We start from the raw sequence: 26,139 nt of genomic DNA, 5'->3' as shown, positions 1-26,139 counted from the left end.
TTCCATGACCTGTGCCAGTATTCTTCCCTATTACAGGACCTCAGTCAATCAAATGTATTAGCATAGCACTTAAAAAGACATCATAGTAAGTTCCTCATTCGATTCTGAGACTTGACGTGTATTGCATGTCATTCCTCCTTCCTGTCCACCTCTACTGTCAATATAAAGCAGAAATGCCCGAAAAACAACAACAAAAGACAGTTCGTCACAAAAAGTGTTTTACAACATATAAATATCAAACGCCTAACCAGGCAGGTTTATAATAAGCATCTGACTTTCCCGAGGAGCAACGCAGAGTCAGGACTTACTGATCACCTCGCTAACTTGGTAATTAGGATGTCACAGAGACAAAGTGGTGACATCGTCAGGTCTCGGGGGAGAGGAGGATCCATGCATTGATACGCAGCATCTCAGTACTTCATCAACATGACAGCTGGCAACCAGGCCGTCCAACAGGTAATTGAACCAATTACCAAGTTAATACACAGCATGCAAATGAACGTCCCCGCGATCCATAATGGTCTGCGCCTTGGGATTGGAGAGCAATAGGCTATTATACATTATACATACAGTTCAGACAATAAAAACAGAAATCACAAATGCAATGTTGTTTCTTCAATATATCATTTTATTTAAAATAATGTTACAATTTCTTACTCTACATGACATTTTTCAAACTTTTTTTTTTCTCACACTGGTTAGTAAACCTTCATATATTTTTTTAAGATATAAAACTTTCTGTTTTGTGTTTCGGTATCATTTGTTAATGAATGTCTTTAGTTGGGTGAGTAGATGCAACAGTGCTAAATCTCCCTAGCTCGTCTCTAGCTCCTCCTTCCCAGTAGAAACCCGACCCCACACAAGGGCCGCGTTCGTAATTCGCCGGAGCGCACACTGGGTTAGACGTCATAATGGAACCAAGTAATTTGATTAGACAAGAGGCAGTCACGTGGACGCTCCGGCGCTCTCAGAGCTAGTTTACGAACGCGGCCAAGATAAATGACCAACAGTGGCACTACCACACTAAACTATGATTCCCCACAGTTTCAATAATAATTTGCTGAAATAAATTACAAGTTTTCAGTCAAAGAAAAAAAAAGAAAAAAAGAAAGAGTGCATTTTTATCCAAAGGATATATCTTTTTCTTTGCAATAATTTACAAGTTATGCTGCAGACGAGGACAAACAAAAGTCTAGATTTTAATGCTGCTGTCTACTTGCCATGAAAAGAAGCCCTGCTCGTCTGAAAACATAAAAGATACACAAAATAGTTTGAATTTTTTCCTACACAAAGGCTAAAACACTGAAAAACAGCACTTACATCCATCTTGATCAATATTAAATCCTATAGAAAAAGGACCAACTCCAACAGAAAAAAAGCGCTTAGGTTCATGTTCTCGTGAGAGCGGAGTGGCTGGCGTTTCACAGGGGGCGGTGGCGTTTATACAAAAGCGTTCAGCTTAGAGTGACTAGTAGTCTAATAATGTAGTGGAATTAACGGAGTCAAGCTGCTCTCTGAAGAGACTGACCTCATAATACTATCAAAAGGGTAGGGGAGTTCTGGAACCTTGGTAAATACATTCTAGAACATTCTTTTAGAACTTACATCATACAAACAGAGTAAGCCTAGGGGGGCAACAGGGGGCACGGCACTAACGCCCGTCGCTATGACAATGGATCGCCCACCGTTGACTATGATGCCCACCTGAATGTGTGTGTGTGTGTTTTATTTAAAAAGAGGAGTGTTTGAGTGAGCGCTCACCGATACCGAGAGCACCCGCTACAGTCAAGAAACACAGCAAAGTCTGTCATACGCTGAAATACAAGAGATCACATTTCATACGGACGACTACATTAAACATTAACCACTGTTAACATGAATGTGTTATGAGTTATGTGTTCTATGTGTGTGAGTCAGTTGTATTACATGGTTTAGGGCAAGGCTGGACAGAACATGCTCGCACAGGTCTGTCTCAAGAGGGAGCAACCCGGAGTGTGGAAGTACAGGGGACACGCAGACGCACGCGCATGCACTCTTTCCCCCCCCCCCCCCCCCCAAAAAAAAACTCTCTCACACGCACACACGAAATACTCATCACACACAAGACCCGCTCACACTCTCCAACATACTCTTTCTGTCTGTGACTCTCTCTGCGCCTGTGTCTCTCACTCTCTCACACACACACACACACACACACACACACTCTACGGTGGAGCATCTGCTATCCTGCTGTCGTCCATCTCTAAATTGGCTATTACTCTGGCTGTCAAAACCAACGGTCAGCTCTTCCACCGTTGCACATCTTCAGCACTTCTCATCTCCCTCAGAACGCGGTGGTGTTTGTAATGGACATGCTACTGCAGCTGGTGTCGTTGGCCATGGTACGCAGCGCAGAACCATGCAAATAGGGAAGGTGTATGTTTCTGATCTGTCACACTCTGGTAAATATCCTTTTTATATCACCTTGTTTCTGTGAGACGAGATGATGAGAGGGGAGGGGAGGAGAAGGGAAGGGAAGGGGGGAGGGAGGGAGGCTAAGCTTACACAGCCTGCAGAGGCAGAGAGCGTTAGCTAGAGGGAGGGAAATGACTCCCATCCGTCTCTATCTGCACAACTGTCATCTACACCCAACCCGATCTGGTCTCTATCTGGCAGGCCTCAAGGCTAACCTAAACCCTCTCTGGTCTCTTTATCTGGCAGGCCTAAAGGTTAACCTAAGACAGCTCTGGTCTCTTTATCTGGCAGGCCTAAAGGTTAACCTAAACCCTCTCTGGTCTCTTTATCTGGCAGGCCTAAAGGTTAACCTAAGACAGCTCTGGTCTCTTTATCTGGCAGGCCTCAAGGCTAACCTAAACCCTCTCTAGTCTCTATATCTGGCAGGCCCCAAGGATTTTCATCAGGGATACCTTTCAAATGGTTCACTCTCTCTCTCTCACTCTCACACACACACACACACACACACACACACACCTGCCCTCCCGCCACAGTTAACAGACAGTCTGCGGAGCAGAGCGGTACTCAGTTAGTGAGTTACAGAGCCCAGGGGAGCAATCTCTGAGGCGCGTCCCGGAATACATCTCTTTATCCCCTCGATGCTGAGAAGCACTGCACACTGCTGCCCTCTCCTGGCTGCACCGCCACATGCGCACACACACACACACACACACACACACACAAATACCACACACTTTCATCCTCTATATCTCAGTCTGTACGTCCGACTCTGACAACACAGACAGAGAGAGAGAGAGAGACAGAGAGAGAGAGAGAAAGAAAAAGTCTCAGTTACAGTGATTTCTGGTTTCTCCACAGCATTTGGGTTTCTGAAGGCCAAACCCTGACTTCTGTCGATAGGGAAAATGACAACAACACACCACCACTATGATGAAGAATGCCATCTCCTCTAAACTTCAGAGTTCTGCTGAATCACCACTATAAACATTTCAACTGGTGCGGAACTGGCGACAGACGTCGTTGTGGATTAGAGCATGTTAGATCGGTTAGGAAAAAAAACAGAAAAAGAAAGGAAGGCAGTTAGGAGGGGAGGAAAGGAGGATGAGACGGATGGGAAGCCAAAACAGCACGCCCTATTTCGGCATTGGAGAACATAATTAGTCGAGGTCTTCTGTTAAATGCCTAACACTTCTTCAGCAGGTGTTTATAACCCTAACACGTTAAAGTCATATTAATGAACAAACACAACCCCGTAATGTAATCTCTCCCTGGTCAGTTATTTGTCATAATGTGTTTTTTGTGTGACAATTTACAGACAATAATCAGCAGATTCTAAAAACCCACCCCTTTTTTGACAGAAAACATAATTTTTCTGATAATGTCCAGCATCAGCAAAAACAATGCTCTCTCTCTCCCTCTTTCTATCCATAATGTGGATCTTTGCCTTTATGAAAATAGTGTCGCATCACCCCCCCTCCCCCTCCCTTTCCCCACTTTTTCTCCAGCATCTCTCGTTCCAGTATACCAGAGGCACATTGAAGCGTTGGCCAATCAACCAATCGCGTTGCAGACCTGGCCGTCACAATCAACAATCGCAGACGTCGGCTTCCTCGTTCGCTGAGCGTTTCATTGGCTGATCGCGTCAAAAAGGTGTTCCTTTCCATCATCAATCCAATGTTTGTCGCAGGCTGCCATGACCTTGACCAATCACGCGGTTACTGCTCCGTCTCCTCAACCAGTGGGATGGCAGAACTCTGCTATGTCCCGCCCCATGTCGGAAGTTTAGCTGCATGGAGGAAAGGAGAAAGCTGTGTTCTATGAACATCTAGTAATGACATGAAAGTGTGTTGTATGTTTTTCCTCTCCTCTCTTCGATCTGTCTATCCCTGGGTTTGTGTGATTTTTCTTTCTGAAATCGGTTTTCCAGTTGTCTTGGGGGGTGTGGAGGGGGGGGGGTCATGGGTCGCCTTGGTCAGTCAAGTCAGTCTCTCTTCTGGTTTTTGTTTTTGTTTGCAGATGGCGTTCTTGGTAGTGGCTGTGATGGCGTGAGTGGGACGACCGATCCCCCCTTCTGACGCTGGGGGTTATTTTTGTTTTAGGAAGTGGCGATCTCGCCCCCTAGATGGCGCCATCCCTTCTGTGTTTCCAGGGCAGGAAGATACTCTAGAGGAGAGAGAGGAAAAGTCACTGAAAAAGTCAAATAAATAAATAACTAAATAATAATAATAAAATCTTGATGTCAATAGTAGTGAAGTGGATATATTTTGTAAAGCAGGGCACCCTTAAAAAAAGAGACTCAAAGGAACTAAAAAGTTGAATGATAACAATAAAATAAGCTGCAGAAATGAGTTCTAATTTCACACACTATCAACTGCAACTCTGTTGCTATGCAACAGCTTGCTAGGGTTACAGTTGGGGTTCGGAAGTATATAATAGTAAGGGTTAAGGTTAGGGTAAGGTTTAGAGTTAAGATTAGGGTTGTTTGCTTGCAGTTATTTGAACATCTAAATACCAGCTAACTGGGACTATTTCTACTGTATAAAAGGCTTTCAGATGTCTATTAGTTCTATCTTTATTATATCTTTTTAATTTAATTTAATTTTAGTCTACTAGGCTGCTTTATTTTGTTGTTGTTTGTGGTCTGAGCTGCTGTAACGCCTGAATTTCCCCCTCGGGAATCAATAAAGTACCTATCTATAGTATCTATCAATCTATCTATCTAAACAATTCCAAATAAAGTGTTTCCTGTTACTGCCTGTCTGTGGAAGTTGCCTGGGTTGCTTTCTCCACAAGCCTTGGCTGCTTCACAAGCGTTTGGCTGTTTTCACACAGCCCCTCTCTTACCGCAGGGCAAATACCTCTCTGGCGTGTTTGAGCTGCACAGCTTGTGCTCAGATCAGCAGGTTTTAAAGACACCCCTGAGAGGACAGGTATCTGAAGTATCCATTAGCCTGCTATGAAGATCCTATAAATACACCCTCCACATAATCCGTCTCCTCTCAAACACGCACAAAGCCTCTCTCTCTCTCACTCACACACTCGCACACCACAGGGCATGAAGACATCTTAGCTAGCGACCATGCATGCTAGCTAGGTAGAGAGTGAGTGAGTGAGTGAGTGTGAGAGAGAGAGAAGCAGAGGGTATTATCTTCAAATCGTTGCATGGTTTTGGAACGTTCTGGAATGCACCTGTAGAATACCTCTATGTCCTGTCAAAAGGTGCACGTGAGTACATGTGACAGGCGGGGTTAAAACCCGGGTCACCACATGGAAGACCCAAGCGGCTACCGTTAGGCCCAGAGGACAACCCCAGAGGACAACCCCAGAGGACATCCTCAAGGTCCGAGGGGTGACAGTTGAGTTTGTCTCAGACCGGGGCTACCTCCTGTGTGACTCCTGACCACCTCCGCTACACTACTGTGGATGATGGGGCCTGACCACCTCCGCTACACTACTGTGGATGATGGGACCTGACCACCTCCGCTACGCTACTGTGGATGACGGGACCTGACCACCTCCGCTACACTACTGTGGATGATGGGGCCTGACCACCTCCGCTACACTACTGTGGATGACGGGACCTGACCACCTCCGCTACGCTACTGTGGATGACGGGACCTGACCACCTCCGCTACACTACTGTGGATGACGGGACCTGACCACCTCCGCTACACTACTGTGGATGACGGGACCTGACCACCTCCGCTACACTACTGTGGATGATGGGACCTGACCACCTCCGCTACACTACTGTGGATGATGGGACCTGACCACCTCCGCTACACTACTGTGGATGACGGGACCTGACCACCTCCGCTACACTACTGTGGATGACGGGACCTGACCACCTCCGCTACACTACTGTGGATGACGGGACCTGACCACCTCCGCTACACTACTGTGGATGACGGGACCTGACCACCTCCGCTACGCTACTGTGGATGACGGGACCTGACCACCTCCGCTACACTACTGTGGATGACGGGACCTGACCACCTCCGCTACGCTACTGTGGATGACGGGACCTGACCACCTCCGCTACACTACTGTGGATGACGGGACCTGACCACCTCCGCTACACTACTGTGGATGATGGGACCTGACCACCTCCGCTACGCTACTGTGGATGACGGGACCTGACCACCTCCGCTACACTACTGTGGATGATGGGACCTGACCACCTCCGCTACGCTACTGTGGATGACGGGACCTGACCACCTCCGCTACGCTACTGTGGATGACGGGACCTGACCACCTCCGCTACACTACTGTGGATGATGGGACCTGACCACCTCCGCTACACTACTGTGGATGATGGGACCTGACCACCTCCGCTACACTACTGTGGATGACGGGACCTGACCTGTGCCACTGGGCAGGAAAAGTCCCTCATCTAACGTACTGCAGTCCTGGGAGATGATTAACATTTGTACTCAATGTTCTCTACTCTCACTCATTCTAACCTGCTCTGTGTGTGTGTGTGTGCGTGTGTGTGTGTTGTATTGGGATGATTAAATGTCAGTGGAGGTCCAGAGGACAGGGGACTCGTAAACTTGTAAAATATTTTATTTGTATTTCTCTCTCTCTCTCTCTCTCTCTCTCTCTCTCTCTCTCTCTCTCTCTCTCTCTCTCTCTCTCTCTCTCTCTCTCTCTCTCTCTCTCTCTCTCTCTCTCTCTCTCTCTCTCTCTCTCTCTCTCTCTCTCTCTCTCTCTCTCTCTCTCTCTCTCTCTCTCTCTCTCTCTCTCTCTCTCTCAACTCCTCTCTCATTCTTTTCATCCCTCGCTATCTTGCCCTCTCTCACCCCGCCCAACCCCCTCCCTCTCTCTTTCTGTCTCTCTCTCTCTCTCTGTCTCTCTGTCTCTCTGTCTCTGTCGCTCTCCCACTCCCCTCAGTAATAAACTGGAACACATAAAGGTTTATTCCTTCCCCCTGTCTCTCTCACAGAGAGCCATATATATAGTAGAAGCAATATATAGTGATGGGTTTATGTTCATCAATACCTCTGGTGGGGTAGTACCCTCCCAGCCACACTTACTTACCGTTGTTACTGCAGTTCTTGTTGTCCTTATCTGACGCCTCCTCCTCCACCTGACGGACAGGGACGAGAGAGAGAGAGAGAGAGGGCAACACAGGATGAAGTCATCACCATTTACTACGAGTGGTGGGGAGAGAATTCTAATATTCTAAAAAAAGCCTTTATTGACACCATTATTGTGGGGGAGGGGGAGGGAGAGAGAGGGGGGGGGGGGGGGGAGAGAGAGAGATAACAAGGGAGAGAGGGAGAGAGACAACATGAGAGAGAGAGGGAGGGAGAGAGATAACAAAAGAAAGAGGGAGGGAGGGAGAGAGAGAGACAACATGAGAGAGTGAGAGAGAGAGAGAGAGAGAGAGAGGGAGGGAGAGAGATACAGTGAGACAGAGACAACAAGAGAGAGGGCGGGAGAGACAGTGCGAGAGAGAGAGAGAGACAAAGACAGAGAAAAGGGGGAGAGAGAGAGTCCCACACTGAGGCATGTTGTGTATTTGTTTTCAGATGTTTTGAGTCCACAGTCCCAGCTCCTGGGTGGGTATGAACGGTGTCTGAGCTGTGTGTATTCTGGGAGCAGGAAGGGTGAGGCTCCTACCTGTTTCCTCCACTTCAGCTCACAGAAGACCCTCTCAAAGCACTCGTGCATGTAGTTGAACTGGAGAGAGACAACACACACAGACACACACGCAGGCGCGCACACACACGCACGCAGGCCCGCACACACACACGCAGGCGCACACACACACAGACGCAGGCACACGCAAGCAGGCACACGCACACGCACACACAGACACACACAGAGACACACACACACACACACACACACAGACACACAGACACACACACAGACACAGACGCAAATAAACAAACACAGGAACACTTGCTATCACCATGCTGTCATTATTCCCATATCCTGTTGCGTAACCAGGCTGGCTGACTATGTAACAGTGTGTTAATGCGTCTCTATGGGCGAGGGCTGCACCATAGAGACAACATATCACATTGCAATCATTTTGCTAGATATCGCGATAGAGTTAAGACTTGCGATGCATCAAACACATAGGTGAACGGATGACCTTTCCACCTTTCCAAAGTTTATAACAGACCTTAACTTGAGATCTGTATTCAAACAATTCATACTTTCACACCATAGGTCAAAGGTCAAACCTCCCATTGATATCAACTAGGGTTGCCAACTGTCCCGTGTTTTGGGCCTTGAAGAAAATACGGGACCACCTTTGTCCCGTATATTCATCCAATCATAGGCCCCCCTCATGCGTAAGTATAGTGTAAATGAGCCAATTCCTACGAACCCCCCCGCCCTGTGCAGTGGCACGCCATCTTTTGTCCTGTATTTGGTAGTGAGAAAGTAGCCTACCCTAATATATTAATACGCATAATCTACAAGTACAATGTCCATTTAGCGCTTGCACGTGTGAAGCTCGGCCTGAGGCCTCTAGGGGGTGCTGTGGTGCACACTCACGTAGGGGGTGAAGATCTTGACCCATCGAGGCTTCTTCTCCCCCCGGGCGTACTCGAAGCAGAAGGCCATGCCCTCCTCGTCCGTGTCCCAGCGCTGCATCTCCCCCCACTCAAACGCTATCACCTGGTTCTGAGAGACGGGGGGGGGGGGTCAGAGATGGGACATACGCAAACAGTGTGTGTGTCTCTTTCTGTCTTATCTGTCTCACTCGCATACACACACTACCTCTCTCTCTCTCATACACACACACCTCTCTCATACACACACACACACCTCTCTCTCATTCACACACTACCTCTCTCTCTCATACACACACAAACCTCTCTCTCTGACACACACCTCTCTCTCTCTCATACACACACCTCTCTCTCATACACACACACTACCTCTCTCTCTCATACACACACCTCTCATACACACACACCACCTCTCTCTCTCTCATTCACACACTACCTCTCTCTCTCATACACACACACACCTCTCTAATACACACACACACTACCTCTCTCTCTCATACACACACACCTCTCTAATACACACACACCTCTCTCTCTCTCTCTCTCTCATTCACACACTACCTCTCTCTCTCATACACACACACCTCTCTCATACACACACACACCTCTCTCTCTGACACACCTCTCTCTCTCTCTCTCATTCACACACACCTCTCTCTCTCTCTCTCTCTCTCTCATAGACTCACACCTCTCTCTGACACACACCTCTCTTTCTCACATAGACACACACACACACACACACACACACACACACACACACACACACACACACACCTCCAGAGTCCCGTCCTCAGTGCAGGCGTGCAGTTTGAAGTGGTGGATGCTGATGGCTGTGATGACGTGACCCTTCCTCCGGGAGTCACAGGCGCAGTGGGGGAACATCACCTCGTTGTAGCCCTCACAGGACCGCAGCAGGCTCAGGTACTGAAGGGGCAGGGGGGGGAAGAGAGAAAAAGAGGGAAAGAGAGAGAAAGATAGAGAGAGAGAGGGTGGGACAGAGAGAGGGCGGGACGGAGAGAGAGGGGGAAAGAGAGAGAGAGAGGGAGAGAGACAATGAGAGAGGGAGACACACACAGTTTGTTTTGTTAAATTCAATCTGGCAAAATAGTTTTTTACAAAAACTAATAAATAATAACTGTATTGTCCATCTGATGGGCGGAGGGTCTGGCATTAGACTAACCATGGCCATCTTGCGCTGCTCAGCCAGTTTCTGTAGCTGGTAGGACTTATCTTCTGTCTTTATGAATCCCTTCTTCACGTCATCCAAAGCCTTCAGAGAGAGAGAGGGAGAGAAAGAGAGCGAGAGGAAGGGGGAGGTGGAGAGAGAGGGGTGGTGGGAGAGCGAGAGAGAGGGGAAGAGAGAGTAGTTTTAACTTTTCATCGCTGAACTCACAGCACGCAGGTTGACACTGTCCTGACATCAGTTTTTTATTTTTTTATTTACAGGTGAGCACACGTTTTCTTTTTAATCATCATCACCATCACCACATTTTTGGCATTTCGCAGACACCTTAATCCAAAGCGACTTACAACATATAGGGCCGGTTTCAGAGACAAGGCTTAAGCCTAGTCCTGGACTAAATCACACTTTCAATGTAAAATCTCCATTGAAGATGTTTTTTAGTCTAGGACTAGGCTTAAGCCTTGTCTGTGAAACCGGCCCATACAGTTGCAATCAAAATTATTCAACCCCCATTGCATATTAGGCTTATTGGCAAAATGTACATTTTTTCAGCTGTTTGCAATAAACAAAGTAGACAAGAATAGTTTAAATAGTTCAATAAAGCTAATATTATCATGGTTTTTATCCAAATTCAACACAAAATGCTACCTTTAATCACTACTGCAGACTCAAAATTACCCAACCCCCTGTTTCAAGCACACCTGGTGCAACTAATCAAAGGCTTGATTAGTTCAGGTGTGCTTGAGATAGAACACATAAATACCTGGACTGGCTAGGGGTTTGTTGAGTGACGTTTGATTGCATGTTAGAAATATGGCTAGGTGAAAAGAATAGGCTAGGTGCACGATCTCACTACTTCCTGAAAGGCAACTGGTATGAACATATCCTGTCTCACTCTATTGGTTTAATTGATTAATCAGCTGTGCGGTAAACCGTTGGAACACACAGTGCACAGCTGATTAATCAATTAAACCAATAGAGTGAGACAGGATATGTTCATACCAGTTGCCTTTCAGGAAGTAGTGAGATCGTGCACCTAGCCTATTGTCCAAAAAGAGAAGAGATCATTGCCTTGCACAAACAAGGAAAAGGATACAAAAAGATAGCAAAAGCACTGAATGTTCCTAGAGATACAGTTGGAAGCGTAGTTCACAAGTTCAACGTTTAAAGAGCAGTGGCTACACTACCTGGACGTGGCAGAAAGAGGCAAGTGATCAAAAACCCTCTAGTGACTGCAAAACACTTGCTGAAGCAAGACTTGGTGGCAGCAGGCACTGAGGTTTCAGTTTGCACTGTAAGGCGCATACTACACACTGAAGGGCTCCATGCCCGGACTCTAAGACGTACACCAATACTGACCCAAAAGCACGAGAAAAGTCGGCTCCGATATGCTCAAAACCATATAAATAAGCCACAGAAGTTTTGGAATTCTGTTCTGTGGAGCATTGAAACTAAACTGGAACTTTTCGTGCCTATGGATCAGTGTTATGTCTGGAGGAAGAAGAATGAAGCATATATATGCTAAAAAGAACACCCTGCCTACAGTGAAGCATGACGGTGGCTCAGTGATGCTCTGGGGCTACTTTGCTGCCTCTGGCACTAGAGTACTGCAGCGTGTGGAGGGCACAATGGATTCAGTCAAGTATCCGGAAATCTTAGGAAAAAACGCCATGCCGTCTGTGAGGAAGCTGAAGCTTGAGTGTCATTGGACCTTCCAACAGGACAATGATCCCAAGCATGCCTCAAAGTCCACCAAGGCTTGGTTTCAGAAGAAGAAATGGAAGATTCTAGAGTGGCCGTCACAGGCGCCTGACTTGAACCCCATAATAAAATCTCTGGTGGGTTTTGAAGAAGGCGGTTGCAAAACGCAAACCCAAGAATATTACTGAACTGAGGCCATTGCCCATGAGGGATGGATTAAGGTTCCTTAGGAACGCTGTCAGAAGCTGGTGTCTGGCTATGCATCACGTTTGCAGCAGGTCATTACTTTTTCAGGTCATAATTTTGAGACTGCAGTCGTCATTAAAAGTAGCATTTTGTGTTGAATTTGGATTTAAAAAAAACTTGTAATATTAGTTTCATTGAACTACTTAAACAGTTCTTGTGTAATCTGTTTACTGCAAACAGCTGAAACATTTTATATTTTGCCAATAAACCTAATGTGCAATAGGGGTTGAATAATTTTTATTGCAACTGTACATTTGTCTAAGTAAGTGAATCATCTGTCCACCAGTCATGGCTGCTCCTAGTGGTGGAAGCAGTAGTGTGTTCCTACCTGGTGGAAGCAGTAGTGTACAGCCAGGGGGTTGTCCCTGAGCAGCTCCTCTTCCTGGGAGCTGAACAGCCACTTGCGCAGCGCCAGGCAGGTCCCCGGCACAGCCGACGTGTAGTTCTGGACATACAGCTTGTGGGGGAACTCGTTGGGTGCCATTTTCCTCACTGGGGGGGTGGACGGAGGGAGGAGGGGTGGGGGGTGGACGGAGGGGTGGGGGGTGGACAGAGGGAGGAGGGGTGGGGGAGGGAGGAGGAGTGGGGGGGAGAGGAAGGGAGGGATGTAAATATTTACAGACCTGACTAGGATCCTTGTAGGAAATGTTACAAACTAAAACGGAAACGTTGTCCGTCTTAGTTTGTAAATAAACGTTTGTGTGGGAGCATTTAGGTGTGTGAGCGCTACATTATTTGTTGCTTCCATATCCCAAAAGTACAGGTCCCCTCCCTCCCTGTCCCTAAACCACCTCTAGCCAGTTGCACCCTGTAGACCGGTGTATATCTGAAAGGGTTGATAGGTACAAACAAACTAGCTCCTCCCAGCCCTCGGAGAGACCTATCCAGTACATTTAGATCTACACAGCTGTCTAGGTGGCAAGGGCTGGGATACAGGTATCTGGATGGATGGAAGGATGGATAGACAGGTCTTACCAAAGGAGTGGTTGATGACTTCAAACAAGGCAAAGTAACTGGCCATGATGCTGTCCATCCCCACCTTCATGACCAAAGCCTGGGAGGAACAGACAGATCAATCAATCAATCAATCAATCAATCAGTCAAGACTTTATTTGTATAGCACACCAGTGTTTCCTCTATATGCATTTATTGGTGGCGGGCCGCGACGAATGAATTTCCTCCGCCACCAAATGATTCAGACAGTCCACTTTGATTCAGGCTGCGCAGAAAGGCAGCGAGTTATTATGACCAGAGAACAGAAAAAAAGCATGTGTCCCTGAACGCTCCGCCAATCACTGGGAGTAAACTGACTCTGAGAATGTCCTCACGTCACATTTTACTGTAATACCCTATATGTTGGTTGAAGTGCAACATCTCAGCTTTCAGGGACAGTTGGATTTTTTTCGATAGCACAAACCGTTTAGAAATTACGGTAATTACAATGTCGGGTGCGGATTTGTGCCGGCGGCGGTACATTCGGCGCAGAAGTGGTATCTATACCAGATAAATAATAACCATTTGCTTACGTAATTTTTCGTTTGTTTACATAGTCTGAAACTACAGATGGTAAGCTTTCAAATGATGCGTCATACATTGAAATCGAAAAAAAAATCAAGACGACACGAGTATTTGAATGTTTGTTTGTATCATGTTTTGCTCAAGAATGGTGACTGCTAAACGCTGCTAGTGGCTAACGTTTCGTTCTAAAACGAAAGTATTGTAACGTCCCCACTTGGACAGTGGTTGAAATAATGACAGATAGCTTCTCTCATGTAATCTGTGGGTTAAAAAAAAACATATAAATCGTATAAAAAAAAATATTCTTATGTGCCGTCACTTTAGCAACGACACAGGATTGTCAAGGGGAAAAGAAGGGGAGACGATTTTTTTATTGACAACGGAATTACATGCTGGAAAAATTCAGGGAACATTTGGACAATAAGAGACACACGGGAGAAGTACGGGAAAACAGGGCTCATGTGGGTGTCATCAAAGGTAAGAGTTTGTTTTCTTTAACTCAGCTGATACTCAGCTGTTTACCGAATGCTCCATCTGACTGTGATTTTACTTCTGTAATGTGGTGGGTTGACATAATTCACGCACGGAACTATAGGTTGAGAGTATTGTTCCGTCCGCAGTTGAGTGCGTACTGCGTAGTACCCAAGTTGTTTAGACTGTTCTATTTACTGCTTGAGTGTGTTGTTGACAATCGTTCATGTCCTTCATTAAACATTTAGCTTTGTCATTTGATACGCCGCCTACGACTACCATCTCTCTGCACTACAGTAAACAGTTAATCAGTAACGTTCATGTAGGCCTACTGCTCATGTAGGCCTACTTCGTATTATATTATAGCTGATGATCTTTGTGTGTGTGTATGTGACTGTCAGTCACAAGTTTATATTCTGTATATTCATTTTTATTTTTTTGGCCATCCTCTAGTTTTGGCTGAAATTAGGTCGTTGTTTTGAGCGCGCGTGCACGCGGGGAAAAAAAAACGCGGCCACACGCGCGCTGAGGGCTATCCGCCACCAATGTAAAAATTCCTGGAGGAAACACTGCACACATCATACAAAAGGTAGAAATGCAGGTGGACGTAGAAATCGGAGGACGGGGCTCATTGTAATGCACGGAACGGAATCAGGAATGGTAGGAGAGGGAGGGAGGGAGGGAGGGAGGGGGAGAGGGAGGGAGGGAGGGGAGGAGGGAGGGAGGGAGGGAGGGGGAGAGGGAGGGAGGGGGAGAGGGAGGGAGGGAGGGGAGGGAGGAGAGGGAGGGAGGGGAGGAAGGAGAGGGAGGGAGGGGAGGAAGGAGAGGGAGGGAGGGGAGGAGGGAGGGAGGGAGGGGGAGGGGGAGAGGGAGGGAGGGAGGGAGGGGAGGGGGAGGGGGAGAGGGAGGGAGGGAGGGAGGGGAGGAAGGAGAGGGGGATTGGAATCATACCATTCCTGATTCCGGTTCATGCCTTACAATGAGCCCATCCTCCGGCTTCTGAAACCTACGTGTTTGATGTTGTTTCTCATTCCATTATAATAACACCTGTGCTTCAATTATCAATTAAGAAGAAACTAAAATCAACAGCGAATTTATGAACGCAGCCTAGGGATAAACCACTCGCAGACTCGTTTTTTTTCATAACACGAAACTTGAATGTACCCACTCGATATAATAAACAACAGTTTAACGATCACTAAATACTTATAATTTGTGGATTGGATTCACTATTCTCGTTGGCCATAGGCTACTGGTAAGGGAGACTTTTGTAAATACTTTCGTTTTGGGACGTGTTTGTGTTTGGGGCTCTGTGATCATCTAATTATGTGTAGTTATGTGTTTCTAGCATGTCGATGTTCTATCATTGCAGAATCGATGTACCGCGATACTAGCGGTACGGGGGGGGGGGAAATATCATACGGTTATCGATACCTGAGTTACCTTGCGATTCCCACCCCTAGTACGTGAGTGAGTGAGTGCGTATGTACCTGGTAGACTTGGTCGGTGGTGCTGTTCTTCCTGACTCTGACAGAGATGGTGGTCTTGTCTGGTAGCGCTATCCGCAGCTCCACGTCAGACACACCGTTGTAGTTCTGACACACAGAGGGAGAGAGGGAGTGAGCATAGGTGTGTGTGAAAGAGGGAATAAGTTTGTGTGTGTGAGAGAGAGAGGAAGTACATTTGTGTGAGTGTGTGAGAGAGGGAGTAAGTTTGTGTGTGTATGATAGAGAGAGAGAGACAAAGAGTTCAGAAATCTCAAGCAAGTCTTACCTCATCTGATTCAGACAGGAACTCTTGCATGATGTCACTCTCCCCGATCACTCGCACTGAACACACTGTGAGACAACAGGAGAGAGAGAGAGAGAGAGAGAGAGAGAGGGGGGGGGGCTGTTTTAACTGGGTGTACCCTAACGTAGTGGAGGTGGTTTGGAAATCACCTTTTCGTGATGAGGGTTAAAGGTAGACTCTTGTGTTTTCCATGTGGGAAGGACCCGGGTTCGAACCCCCCCCCCGGCCCGTACACATACTCACGTGCACCCTCCAAGAGTTAGCGGTATTCTACAGGCACATTCTGGAACATTCCAAAACATTTGCAATGTTTGCAGAAGATCATTCTTTGTCTCTGTCTCATTCTCTCTCTCTCTCGTTTCCCCTCTCTCATTTTCTTAACTGACCTCTGCTGTTTCACTTCCCCAAATTCTGATATGACTGTTCTGCTGTGTGTGTCTCACATGAGCTTCTAGAGGTGAACACAGGCGTTCAGAGTCCCTCTTGTCAAATTCGTCATCTACAGCCCTCACTTAGGGCTTCCACACCGGCAAAGAACCGTGCCGGTTCGCGTTCGGAAACCTCCGAACGTTGGCGCTGTCTGGCGAACGATACACTGGTATGAACGCGGGCTCGTTCGCCAGACAGCGCCAACGTTCGGAGGTTTCCGAACGCGAACCGGCACTGTTCTTTGCCGGTGTGAAAGCCCTAACTGAGGGAGTAGAATGTTAAGGCTGCAGTAGACCCCCCCCCCTCTCCCCGGTGTTCCTCCAGTCCCCTGCCACACATGTACAGCTGCTGCTCGTCCCCCTCTGCTCTCCTCTCACCTACATCCAGCTGCAGCTCAGACTGCACCCTACCCTCCTCCTCCTCCTCCTCCCCTCTCCCCATATAATAAGGATACAATAATAATATATGTCATTTAGCTGACACTTTTATCCAAAGCGACATACATTGCAGTGAGTTTGCAGTTTTCAGCATATATGGTCCCAGGAGGGTCCTGCCCTCCCCTCCCCTCCCCTCCCCCCTACGTATAGCTGCTGCTCACTCTCCCCTACCCTACTCCCCTAACCTCCTCTCCTGCTCTCTACGCCCAGCTACTTCTCAGACACTCTACCCTACCTTCCTCCCCTCCATCCCCTCCTCCTCCTCTCCCCATCTCCTACCATCCACTCCTCCTCTCCGGCCCCCATGCCGATCTGATACTCAGACAGTCTACCCTACCTTCTTCCCCTCCTCATCTCTATCCCCTCCTCCTCCTCCTCACCTGCCTCCCTCTCCTACTCTCCTGCCTCCTACGCCAATCTGCTGCTCAGACAGTACCCTACCTACCTCCCTCCTCATCTTCATCCCCTCCTCTTCCTCCCCCTCACCTCTCTCCAGGTACTCCTCCAGCCCACGGCGGCGAGCGTCCAGCTGCTGCTCTGACAGGGAGAAGGGCCACTTCCCAGGGAGCTTGGGGAAGGTGTAGGTGCCAAACTCTCTCTTCAGGTTCTGGTTGAGGATGGCAAACTCCCGGTACCTCTTGGAGCACAGCTGCCTGCCTGACATGTAGACGTTATACACCTGCAGAGAGAGAGAGCGAGAGAGAGCGCGAGAGAGAGACAGACACACACACAGAGAGAGAGAGAGATAGAGAGAGAGATACACAGAGAGAGAGAGAGAAACAGAGAGAGAGAGAGAGAGAGAGAAACAGAGAGAGAGCGAGAGAGAAGAATATGACTCAAACATATTTTTATCACTTGAGGAACCTCGCAAAAATGTAAGACGCAACTTCTTTTCTCTATCAGGCTGATGAAGAGCAACTAACACACGCTTTTATTATGAATGAATGAATGGACTTTATTGTCATTGCTTCAGTACAGGTACCAAACAACGAAATTTAGGATTTTTTTTTTTTTTTACTACTACTTTTAGTCATTCAGTTCTTGTATCTCCCTCTTTTTAAAATTATTTTATTACATTTCAGCTTTTATTGACCATGCGTGAGTCTCTACAGGCCTCACTTGTTTTAAAACTCCTGTGACTGTTACACTTGTTATCCTCCCATGATGCGACTCATCGTCTTTTATCTGGTTTTATTCCTGTAAAGCGCCTTGTGTTGCATCCGCGCATGACCCTCTATAAATAAAGTTTGACTTGATTATTCATCATCATTAACAGAACAAAGGGAACAAGGAGGAGAGAAAAGGGGGGGGGGGTCGAAAGAGGGAGTGAGGGTTAAGGAGAAGGTAGTGGACAGTAGAGGCTATGGGGGAGGTCATGGACAGTAATGGACAGCCCCCTGATTAGCCGTCCTGCGTACTCACCACAAACCTCTCTGCATGCTGCTCCACGTGCTTGTAGGTGGGTATGGAGATAGGCACGGCCTGCTTGTCGCTGAAGTCGTAGCTCAGCTGGGCCCCGGAGCCGCTGTCCTCCCCGGCCTCCAAGCCGTCTGCCTCCTGGGGCGGCACAGACAGCACGGCCAGGACCAGCTCTCTCTCCCCCGCACGGATCAGGTCCACCACCTGCTTATGGGTGGCGCCCTCCACACTCACACCGTTACTGGAGAGAGGGAGAGAGAGAGAGAGAGAAAGAGGGGGGCGGGAGGGAGAGAGAGGGGGGGGGGGAGAGAGAAAAAGAGAGAAAAACAGTCATATTAGCAACTGGTCACAGTTAGTCTTGTACTAGCACACGTCTTAAAGCTTGCTATGCTTGTCTCCAGATATTTTCGTTGTCATGGTATCCTTGTGTCTTCTAGAACCTACGCTGCCCTGCTGGCTAACCTGCGCTACCCTGCTGTCTAACCTGCTGGCCTGACTGTCATCAGTGATGCATCTCTCTATCCTCTGATGTCCAGCGGGGTCACCACATCTTATTGTCCAGAGGAGAGCTCCCTCTACTTATCTGAGCTTGATTATGTTTGCCTAGTGCAACTGAACAATAAAAATGGTTCTACGTGGCGTGTAGACTAAAAGGGTCCCAAAAGGGTTCCTTCAAGTGTTCTCCCACAAGTCCTGTTTAGAACAGCACAGGTTAGTTAGGACTAGCACTAGGCAATTTTGGCCAAGTCCGCCATTGCACGGAATGTCGCCTCTGGTTGTAAACGAAGGAGATAACGGCGCACACTTGACGTCAAAAGCAAAAAACTGTTTACCTGTCTCCACGTCAACACTGAAAACAGATTTTCTAAATATCTTCACCCTGGAATTAGTTTTCCAAAAGGTCAGTTTTCAGTAAACAAAAACGCTGTTGGTGTGTGGACGAAAGGCCAAAACACAATGAAAAAGCTCTTGTTTTCAAAATATTCTTGTTCGTGTGGACAGGGCCTTAGATCCTCTCTGAGGCCAGATGGCTGAAGCATCAGGTGTCTACTGCTAATCTGTCTGAGAACAGAGGGGGGGCTGCCATCATCATTTATTCATTTCAGTGATACCAAACAAACAAGAGAGTGAGAGTGAGACAAAGGGAGGTGGAGAGAGTGGGAGTGAGACAAATAGAGGCAGAGAGAGAGAGAAGGAGAGAAATGAACATGCCAATGACAACTTTCCTCAGGGCTTGTTTAAGATGCACTCAACAAAGAAGGGGAGAGAGCACCGATTGGATCTGATCACCATTGGTGATCACCGATTGGATCTGATCATCTATCTTTGCACCAATCAGCAGAAACAATGCAGAGAAGGCCCACAGGCCAATCTGCCAGATCACTGTCTAATGAGTAGCATCTGATGGTTGGAGGGCAGGGAATCATGAATGAGGCCAATATGAAGATCTACTGTAAAGCTAACCTCGTTGAGACCAGACTTCTCCCCCAACTAGGAAAGCAAGGGGAAATCCTTTGCAGAAAGTAGGCCTAGCTTTAAAAGGGTTACGGTGTAAACCTGTTCTAAAGGAGTGACGCCTCACGACACAGCAAACCAATCCAATACCTTGCTTGGGAGGAGCTCCCAATTTTTTTTTAAATCCCCTTGAGGTTTTCTTTAATTTTCTTCAAAGTTGGTAGCTAGTAGAGATGGGAACCGATAAGATGTTATTGATGCCGATTCCATTATCGATGGTTCGATTCTTTATCGATTCCTGATACATTTTCGGTGCAGAAAAAAAATAGGCCGACACAGGTTCAGTGTCAATGCAGCTTGTTTCATTATCTCGAGTCTCTGTACAGTGTAAAATATCTGAACATAGCCTAACATTTGAACATAAATAAAATGACCTCGAGCAGCTGTTTAAACTGTTTTTTTATTTTTTAAATGTTCAAAATATCCCAAATAATGGGAAATAGTGTACATTTACCTGTTAATTCATGTTCTCATTACACTAAGTGCTGAAAACTCTTTTTGTTGTTGTTGAAACAATAGCATATGCAGTTAGGGTGACCAGATGTCCCTTTGCGCGGGACTGCACAGCATTTTCACGACTTTTGGTGCGTCCTGCAAATTGGGACGATGTCCCGCATATTTAATTTTGATTGGCTAAAACACTTTTCTAAAATCAGATTTATCCAATGGCTGTGGAGAAAGCAGGGAAGGCTATCATCACGGGGCCAGTGTCCATCTAAGCGCCGCAACAAAGCGCAGCGATGTGACATGTTCAGTTGCAGCAGAACGTCCAGATTCTATGGAACGTCTTCAGCCTATCAGGAAACAGCATTAATGTTCCCATGGCAACGGACATTGCCCCATGTGGACATAGGGAGCTGGCTGAATGTGCGAACCACCCGCTGACTCAAAGGGGTCGTAAAGTGAAACTTATTGTGTCAACAATATCTAGCTTTCGTTTTTTTTTCACAACACCAACTTGAAGTTTTAAAGTACCCACTCGATATAATAAACAATAGTTTAACTATCACTAAAAACGTATAATTACTGGATTGGATTCACTGTTCTCGTTTGCCGTAGGCTACTGGTAAGTGACCACTTTCGTTTTAGGACGTGTTCAAAAGCAAGGACTACAGTGTTCATCTATTTATGTGTTTTTAGCATGTTCATGTTCTATCAGCATGTTGTGTGATGTTATAAAAACGTAGTTAGACGTTCGTAGCGATGTACCACTGTTAGCCGCTAGCTGTTAACAGCATTTGTTGCTGCAGCAGAGTGATTTTTCTCCCAGTCTCTGTCTGAGGTGTACCAACATTCAAATACTTGTGTCGTCTTCAATTCTTTTCCGATTTCAATGTATGACACATCATTTGAAAGCTTACAATCTGTAGTTCCAGGCTATCTAAAAACTAAAAAATGACTTGGGCAATTGGTTTATCCTTTGACTAGCTGTTATCACTGTCATTGTGTGTTGTTTTCGTTGTTGTTTTCGTCTAGTGTGTGCGCGCTAGGGGTGGGCATCAATGATCGATTAATTGATCGATAAGGTCTTGGTCGATCACAAAATATTTTGCTCGATAATCGTTAATATTATTATATTTTTTTTATATAATAATAATAATCATGGAAATTAGTTTGTCCACGTTATGTGTGAGAAATGAACTTTGCATTTGCCTTCGCATTGAATTTCGCAACGCAGTACGGCATGACGGAAGTTCCCGTACGTTAGTGTAACCTGACCTCCAGTAATAGGTGCACGATCTCCACTACTTCCTGAAAGGCACCTTGCATGTTTAATTGATTAATCAGCTGTGCGGTAAACTGTTGGAACACACACTGCTTGGAAAATGGCGAAGCGAGCGAAACGAAGCTTGGTGTGGGAGCATTTTGATCTGAAAGGCGACCTCGTTCATTGCAAACACTGCGCAGTGACCTATACATATAATACGACGACGACCCCGATAAAATACCACCTGCAAACCGTACACCCGACCCTGACTGCTCCTTCGCTACCTTGTACTTCTCAGCCCTCCATCATGCCTCATCTTATACGCGGGAGGTGTGATGCACAACGAGAAGAGAAAATAACGATGGCCATCTGCAAATTAATTGAAACAGATATTCTGCCGCTCAGTTTTGTCGGAGCGAGTGTTTTCTGCGGCTGGCCTAACTGTCACCAGATTGCGTTCGTCTCTCACCCCTGAACATGTTAACATGATCATCTTTTTGAACAAGAACCAGTAGGCCTGCCGCCTACAGTCTCTCGCTGGAGTTTAAATTTAAGTTAAGCTGGACGCTCTTAAGGACACTAACGTTTTCAGTCATCCTCCTATTTGTGAGTAACTGTTTTTTTACTGCTCCTATGGTGAGTTACTTATTTTCTATATTTTTATTTATAATGTAAAATGTGTTTTTAAGTTAAACAATTTAGGCTACTCACTGCCTTGTTTAAGAGGATTGTTATCTGACTGTAGTGTCTAGTTAATGTGAATGAATGAATGTGTGCATTGTGCAATTCTGCAATAGCAACACAAATAAAGTTTTTTCCCCAAGGAAAACATGCTTGTTATTTCTGCCCTAGGTTTTTTTTTTAATGAAAAAAAAGCTTATTGATTAATCGATAATTGATCGTTAATTCTTACGATTATCGGAAAAAAATGTTGATCGTTTGCCCAGCCCTAGTGCGCGCCTTAGCCTTGACACCTATGTCAATGCATTTGTGTTGCAAATGGGAGGCAAGTTAGCTAGCTAGATAGCCTACATACTCAATCATCTACAGGCCTGACACTGTCATGCTACTTTTCTTTATTAATATACTAAATTGATACTGCACTTTGACCTCACTTTCTGCTCCATACAGATACTTGTGAGGTTCACATTCAAATAAGATATATTTGTTTTTATCTGCATAGTCTATTGGATGCTACTGAATAAACAGAATAGTTAACAGAATGGAAATGCACATATATTAAAAAAAGAATTGGATAGACATAGCTCTCTCGGCCGGGGGGCGGGGGGATGCTACCAGGGGCACCTAAAGTTCGATCCAGGCCTGTTGAGAGGGTGTCCCACATTGTTCCACACAAACATACTCCTTGTCCCACATTTGGTTTGTTGGGACCTGGTCACCATATAATGCAGTTAGCATCTTGACAAGCATAACGGTTGTATTAAGCAGCAAGCACATCAAAGCTTACACATATTCGTAAATACCCTTTGGAAATCTGATCTGGTTTCAGAGCACTCTGAAATCAGTTAATTTACAAACGGTCAGCTAAAAGTTTGTACAAACTAACTGTAAACATGGCGGACACCAACAATAACATCACCATACTTTCTCTCGCGGCCAACAATTTTATGTTATCGTGTTAACGTTAACGTTAGCTAGCTTTCTGTTGCTAACTTTAGTGATGTTGTTCTTGGAATGTAACATTCAATGAATTTGCCAGCACATTCTCTCATCGCATCGTCCAGTTCAATCCAAGCCAGCTCATTTAAAATTCTTCAGATCTCTAAAGAAGGCGTGGGAACAACGTGAACGTACGACTGCGGGAGGCTCTTGTAAAGCCAAACTTCTGAGGCTCTTGTTCCCGCTTCAAGAGAATAGCCTACCACAGTAGTTTTTTCCTTCATTTGTAAGTAAGCCGATATCACAGCCCAACCGCAACAAGGAACAAATGAAGTGAACGTTGGCCTAGTTTCTGTCTTCCACAACTAATAATAGCCTAGATATAGGTGCAGTTCATAACTAATAACTGCTGACAGAGAGAGATAAGCAGCTTCACTAAACTGAGGTTTGGTCTGCACAATACCATACAACGAGGTTATCGATATCTCATGTGCAAGAACGCTGCAACACTGTCCTTTTTTTTTTTTACACTCACTGAGTAAAACAACAGCTCGGGGGACGCAGTACAGTATCAATAGGACGCACTTGACACACACACACACACATTCTCTGCACGCATAGACTTGTTTCGTTTGATTGTCGTACTCAGTTACCGTTCTTTTACTGTGTCACTTGTTTGTCAAGTGGAGAAGAAAGATCAAATGTTCACCCCAAAAGTGTTTGGTATTGCAATATCTAGGCTATATCTATATCATCTCATGATATTTTTGTCCATGGATATGGTGCTATCCACTATCCACTGCTGTAGCTTTAACCCTAGAGGTGTCAACAGCAGGGGAACAACCTGATGACTACTGTTTACACTTCCTCCTTCAATTTCCCAGCACTGCTGATGCAGTCATGCTGGTTAACGTGTCACATGATGAACTCTGGTGGTCATGTGACAGTGAGTGTGGCAGTGGACTGGAGTTGGAAGAACATGGGACGGCCTAGAGTGAACACACACACTTTCTGATGCTTCAGCAAGTTGGGACTCCCATGTTCCTCATTCTCTCTCTCTCTCCCTCGTTAAGATTGAAAATGTATGTATGTACCGGCGGTATGTATAAGGTCTTTAGCTTGCTTCCTTGAGAAAAACAACAATATAGGTCTGTCTATCTGGGTCTACCTGTCTGCTTCTCAAGATTGAACATCTATCCATTTGGGTCTTTAGGTATCCTTCATTGAGTATGCCCCCCTGCCCCCCCCCCCCCCCACCTCCATTATATGCCTACCCAGAAACAAGAACTGGAAAACGGGGCCCTAAACAGAAGTAGTATGCTGTCTCTGCAGAGCCTGGATCATGTGGTGAGCTTCAGGCCCGCATCCTTTACAACCTTGTGAACTTTGTAAAGGGACAGTATAAAAAGTTCACGCTCCCCTCTGGGGTTCTGACTAAAATAGGCTTTTGCTGGCAGGAGATGTTAGCCTTGCCAAAACACAAAAGCACTTTTGTACCATGTCTCAAGGGTCCAGCCCAGCCTAACAACTCCACCCATACATATATACACACACACACACACACACAGCAAAACAATAAGACAGTGGGGAAAATACACTTTTCAAACTTGGAAAAAGATGGCTTTTTTGACTGATTGTCAAGACAGACTGAATGACTGATTTCTAGATGTCACTTAACTAGGAGTGATTCGTTTAGCCGACGGTCAGGCCTTCACAGTTATTGATGTTGGTTCTGCTGACTGAGTGACAATGTTGACTGACTTCTTTACTCTTTTTATACCTCGTTGTGTCAGTCAGAGGTACGAAGTAAGAGTATTACGGCGGGTTCAGGGAGACCGTTTTTTAAAAATCTGACATTTCATCCCGTTGTGTCCAAGACAATGCCAACTGTTCAAACTGTTACAGGACAACTGCCAGTCCTCAGCTCACCGTGATGGGATTACGTTCACTCGCACTGCGCAACGTTAACCAGCTAGTTAGATACCTAGGCTGCGTTCGTCAATTCGCCCTGAGAGCGCCGGAGCGCACACTGGGTTCAACGTCATAAAGGGACCACGTCATTTGATTGGACAAGAGGCATTCCATGAGTGCTGATCAGATTTACAGAGTGGATTTACGAACGCAGCCCTAATAATAACATTTTCCTACATGGAAAGGTGGCTGTGGCAGTTTACAGTGATAGAATATAATACATAATAGAACGCTAGCTTACTACTAGTTAAACATCGAGCTAACTGATAACGGTCTCTTCATTAGGCCGAGATATCGACTGACACTCTCCCTAGCCTGCTAATAAGCGTTGCTTTAGAGAAGCTATGCTAAATGCTAATGACGTTTTGACACGACTTCTGCAGTAGCTAACGATAGCACTTTGGGAAACCCACTTATGCTATCGGTAGCCCACTAGCTAGCAAACTGTCTGACTGGCTGGCTAATCTTGCTAGCTGGCCAGATGCTAGCTCGTCTGCTTTACCGCAGCCAGCCCCGTGTATGTATGTCAGTACGCTAATGACGTTACCGGTTAATACAACAAACTCACTTACACTTCAAGGATCCTGTCACCCTTGGATATGCCAGCTCGGTCCGCCGCCCCTCCGGGCAGCACAGCGCTGACATGCTGCAGAGGGGCGTACAGCTCCCCGTTGATGCTTCGCAGTTGTCCTCCTTCGCTAACTTGACCGCGGACGTTGAATCCATAACCTGATTCCGACTTGACGATCCTGACCATCCGTGGGCCTGATGTCACCGTGGTCGCGTTGAGGCCTGCGGCAGTGGTGCCGACAACTTCCGAACCAACACCAGTGCCGGGTCCGTTATTACGGGATGCCGAAGGAGGGAGAGCCGAGCGAATTTCATCGCCTTCCACATCCGCCATCTTCCCTACCCCCCTCCAGTCGGTGTCTAGCGGATTCACAACAACACCGAGATCCGTTCAGACGAGACGAGCTCTCCTCCAGACCGACACGCTCAGTGAGCCCGCCCCTCCGTCGCATCACGAGATCCCGCTCACTCTCCTCTCACTGACACACAACCACCGGAGGAGGCGTCGCGGGAGCTGAGTCCGAGGTCCAGCATCGCATACCGGATAAGTACTTTAGTAAATGCTGTCGATTTACT

At 46.5% G+C, this 26,139-nt stretch overlaps 1 protein-coding gene across 1 annotated transcript; it reads right to left on the bottom strand.

Annotated features, from left to right (window-relative positions):
* Positions 1-665: 665 nt before the first annotated feature.
* Positions 666-25,897, bottom strand: LOC308152151 (sorting nexin-27-like; the record flags this gene model as incomplete). The annotated part of the gene is made up of 13 exons (XM_080525069.1): positions 666-4,617; positions 7,495-7,543; positions 8,080-8,139; positions 8,968-9,096; positions 9,759-9,908; positions 10,165-10,254; positions 12,443-12,606; positions 13,090-13,168; positions 15,594-15,698; positions 15,877-15,941; positions 17,247-17,439; positions 18,183-18,420; positions 25,566-25,897. 13 exons carry the CDS (start codon positions 25,895-25,897, stop codon positions 4,550-4,552), a joined length of 1,722 nt encoding a protein of 573 aa, XP_080381195.1. The 3' UTR covers positions 666-4,549.
* Positions 25,898-26,139: the final 242 nt, after the last annotated feature.

This window comes from Nansenia antarctica, assembly GCF_963989245.1.
Source record: "Nansenia antarctica genome assembly, chromosome: 3".
NCBI lineage: Eukaryota > Metazoa > Chordata > Actinopteri > Argentiniformes > Microstomatidae > Nansenia > Nansenia antarctica.
This window is presented reverse-complemented; position numbering and strand designations above follow the sequence as displayed.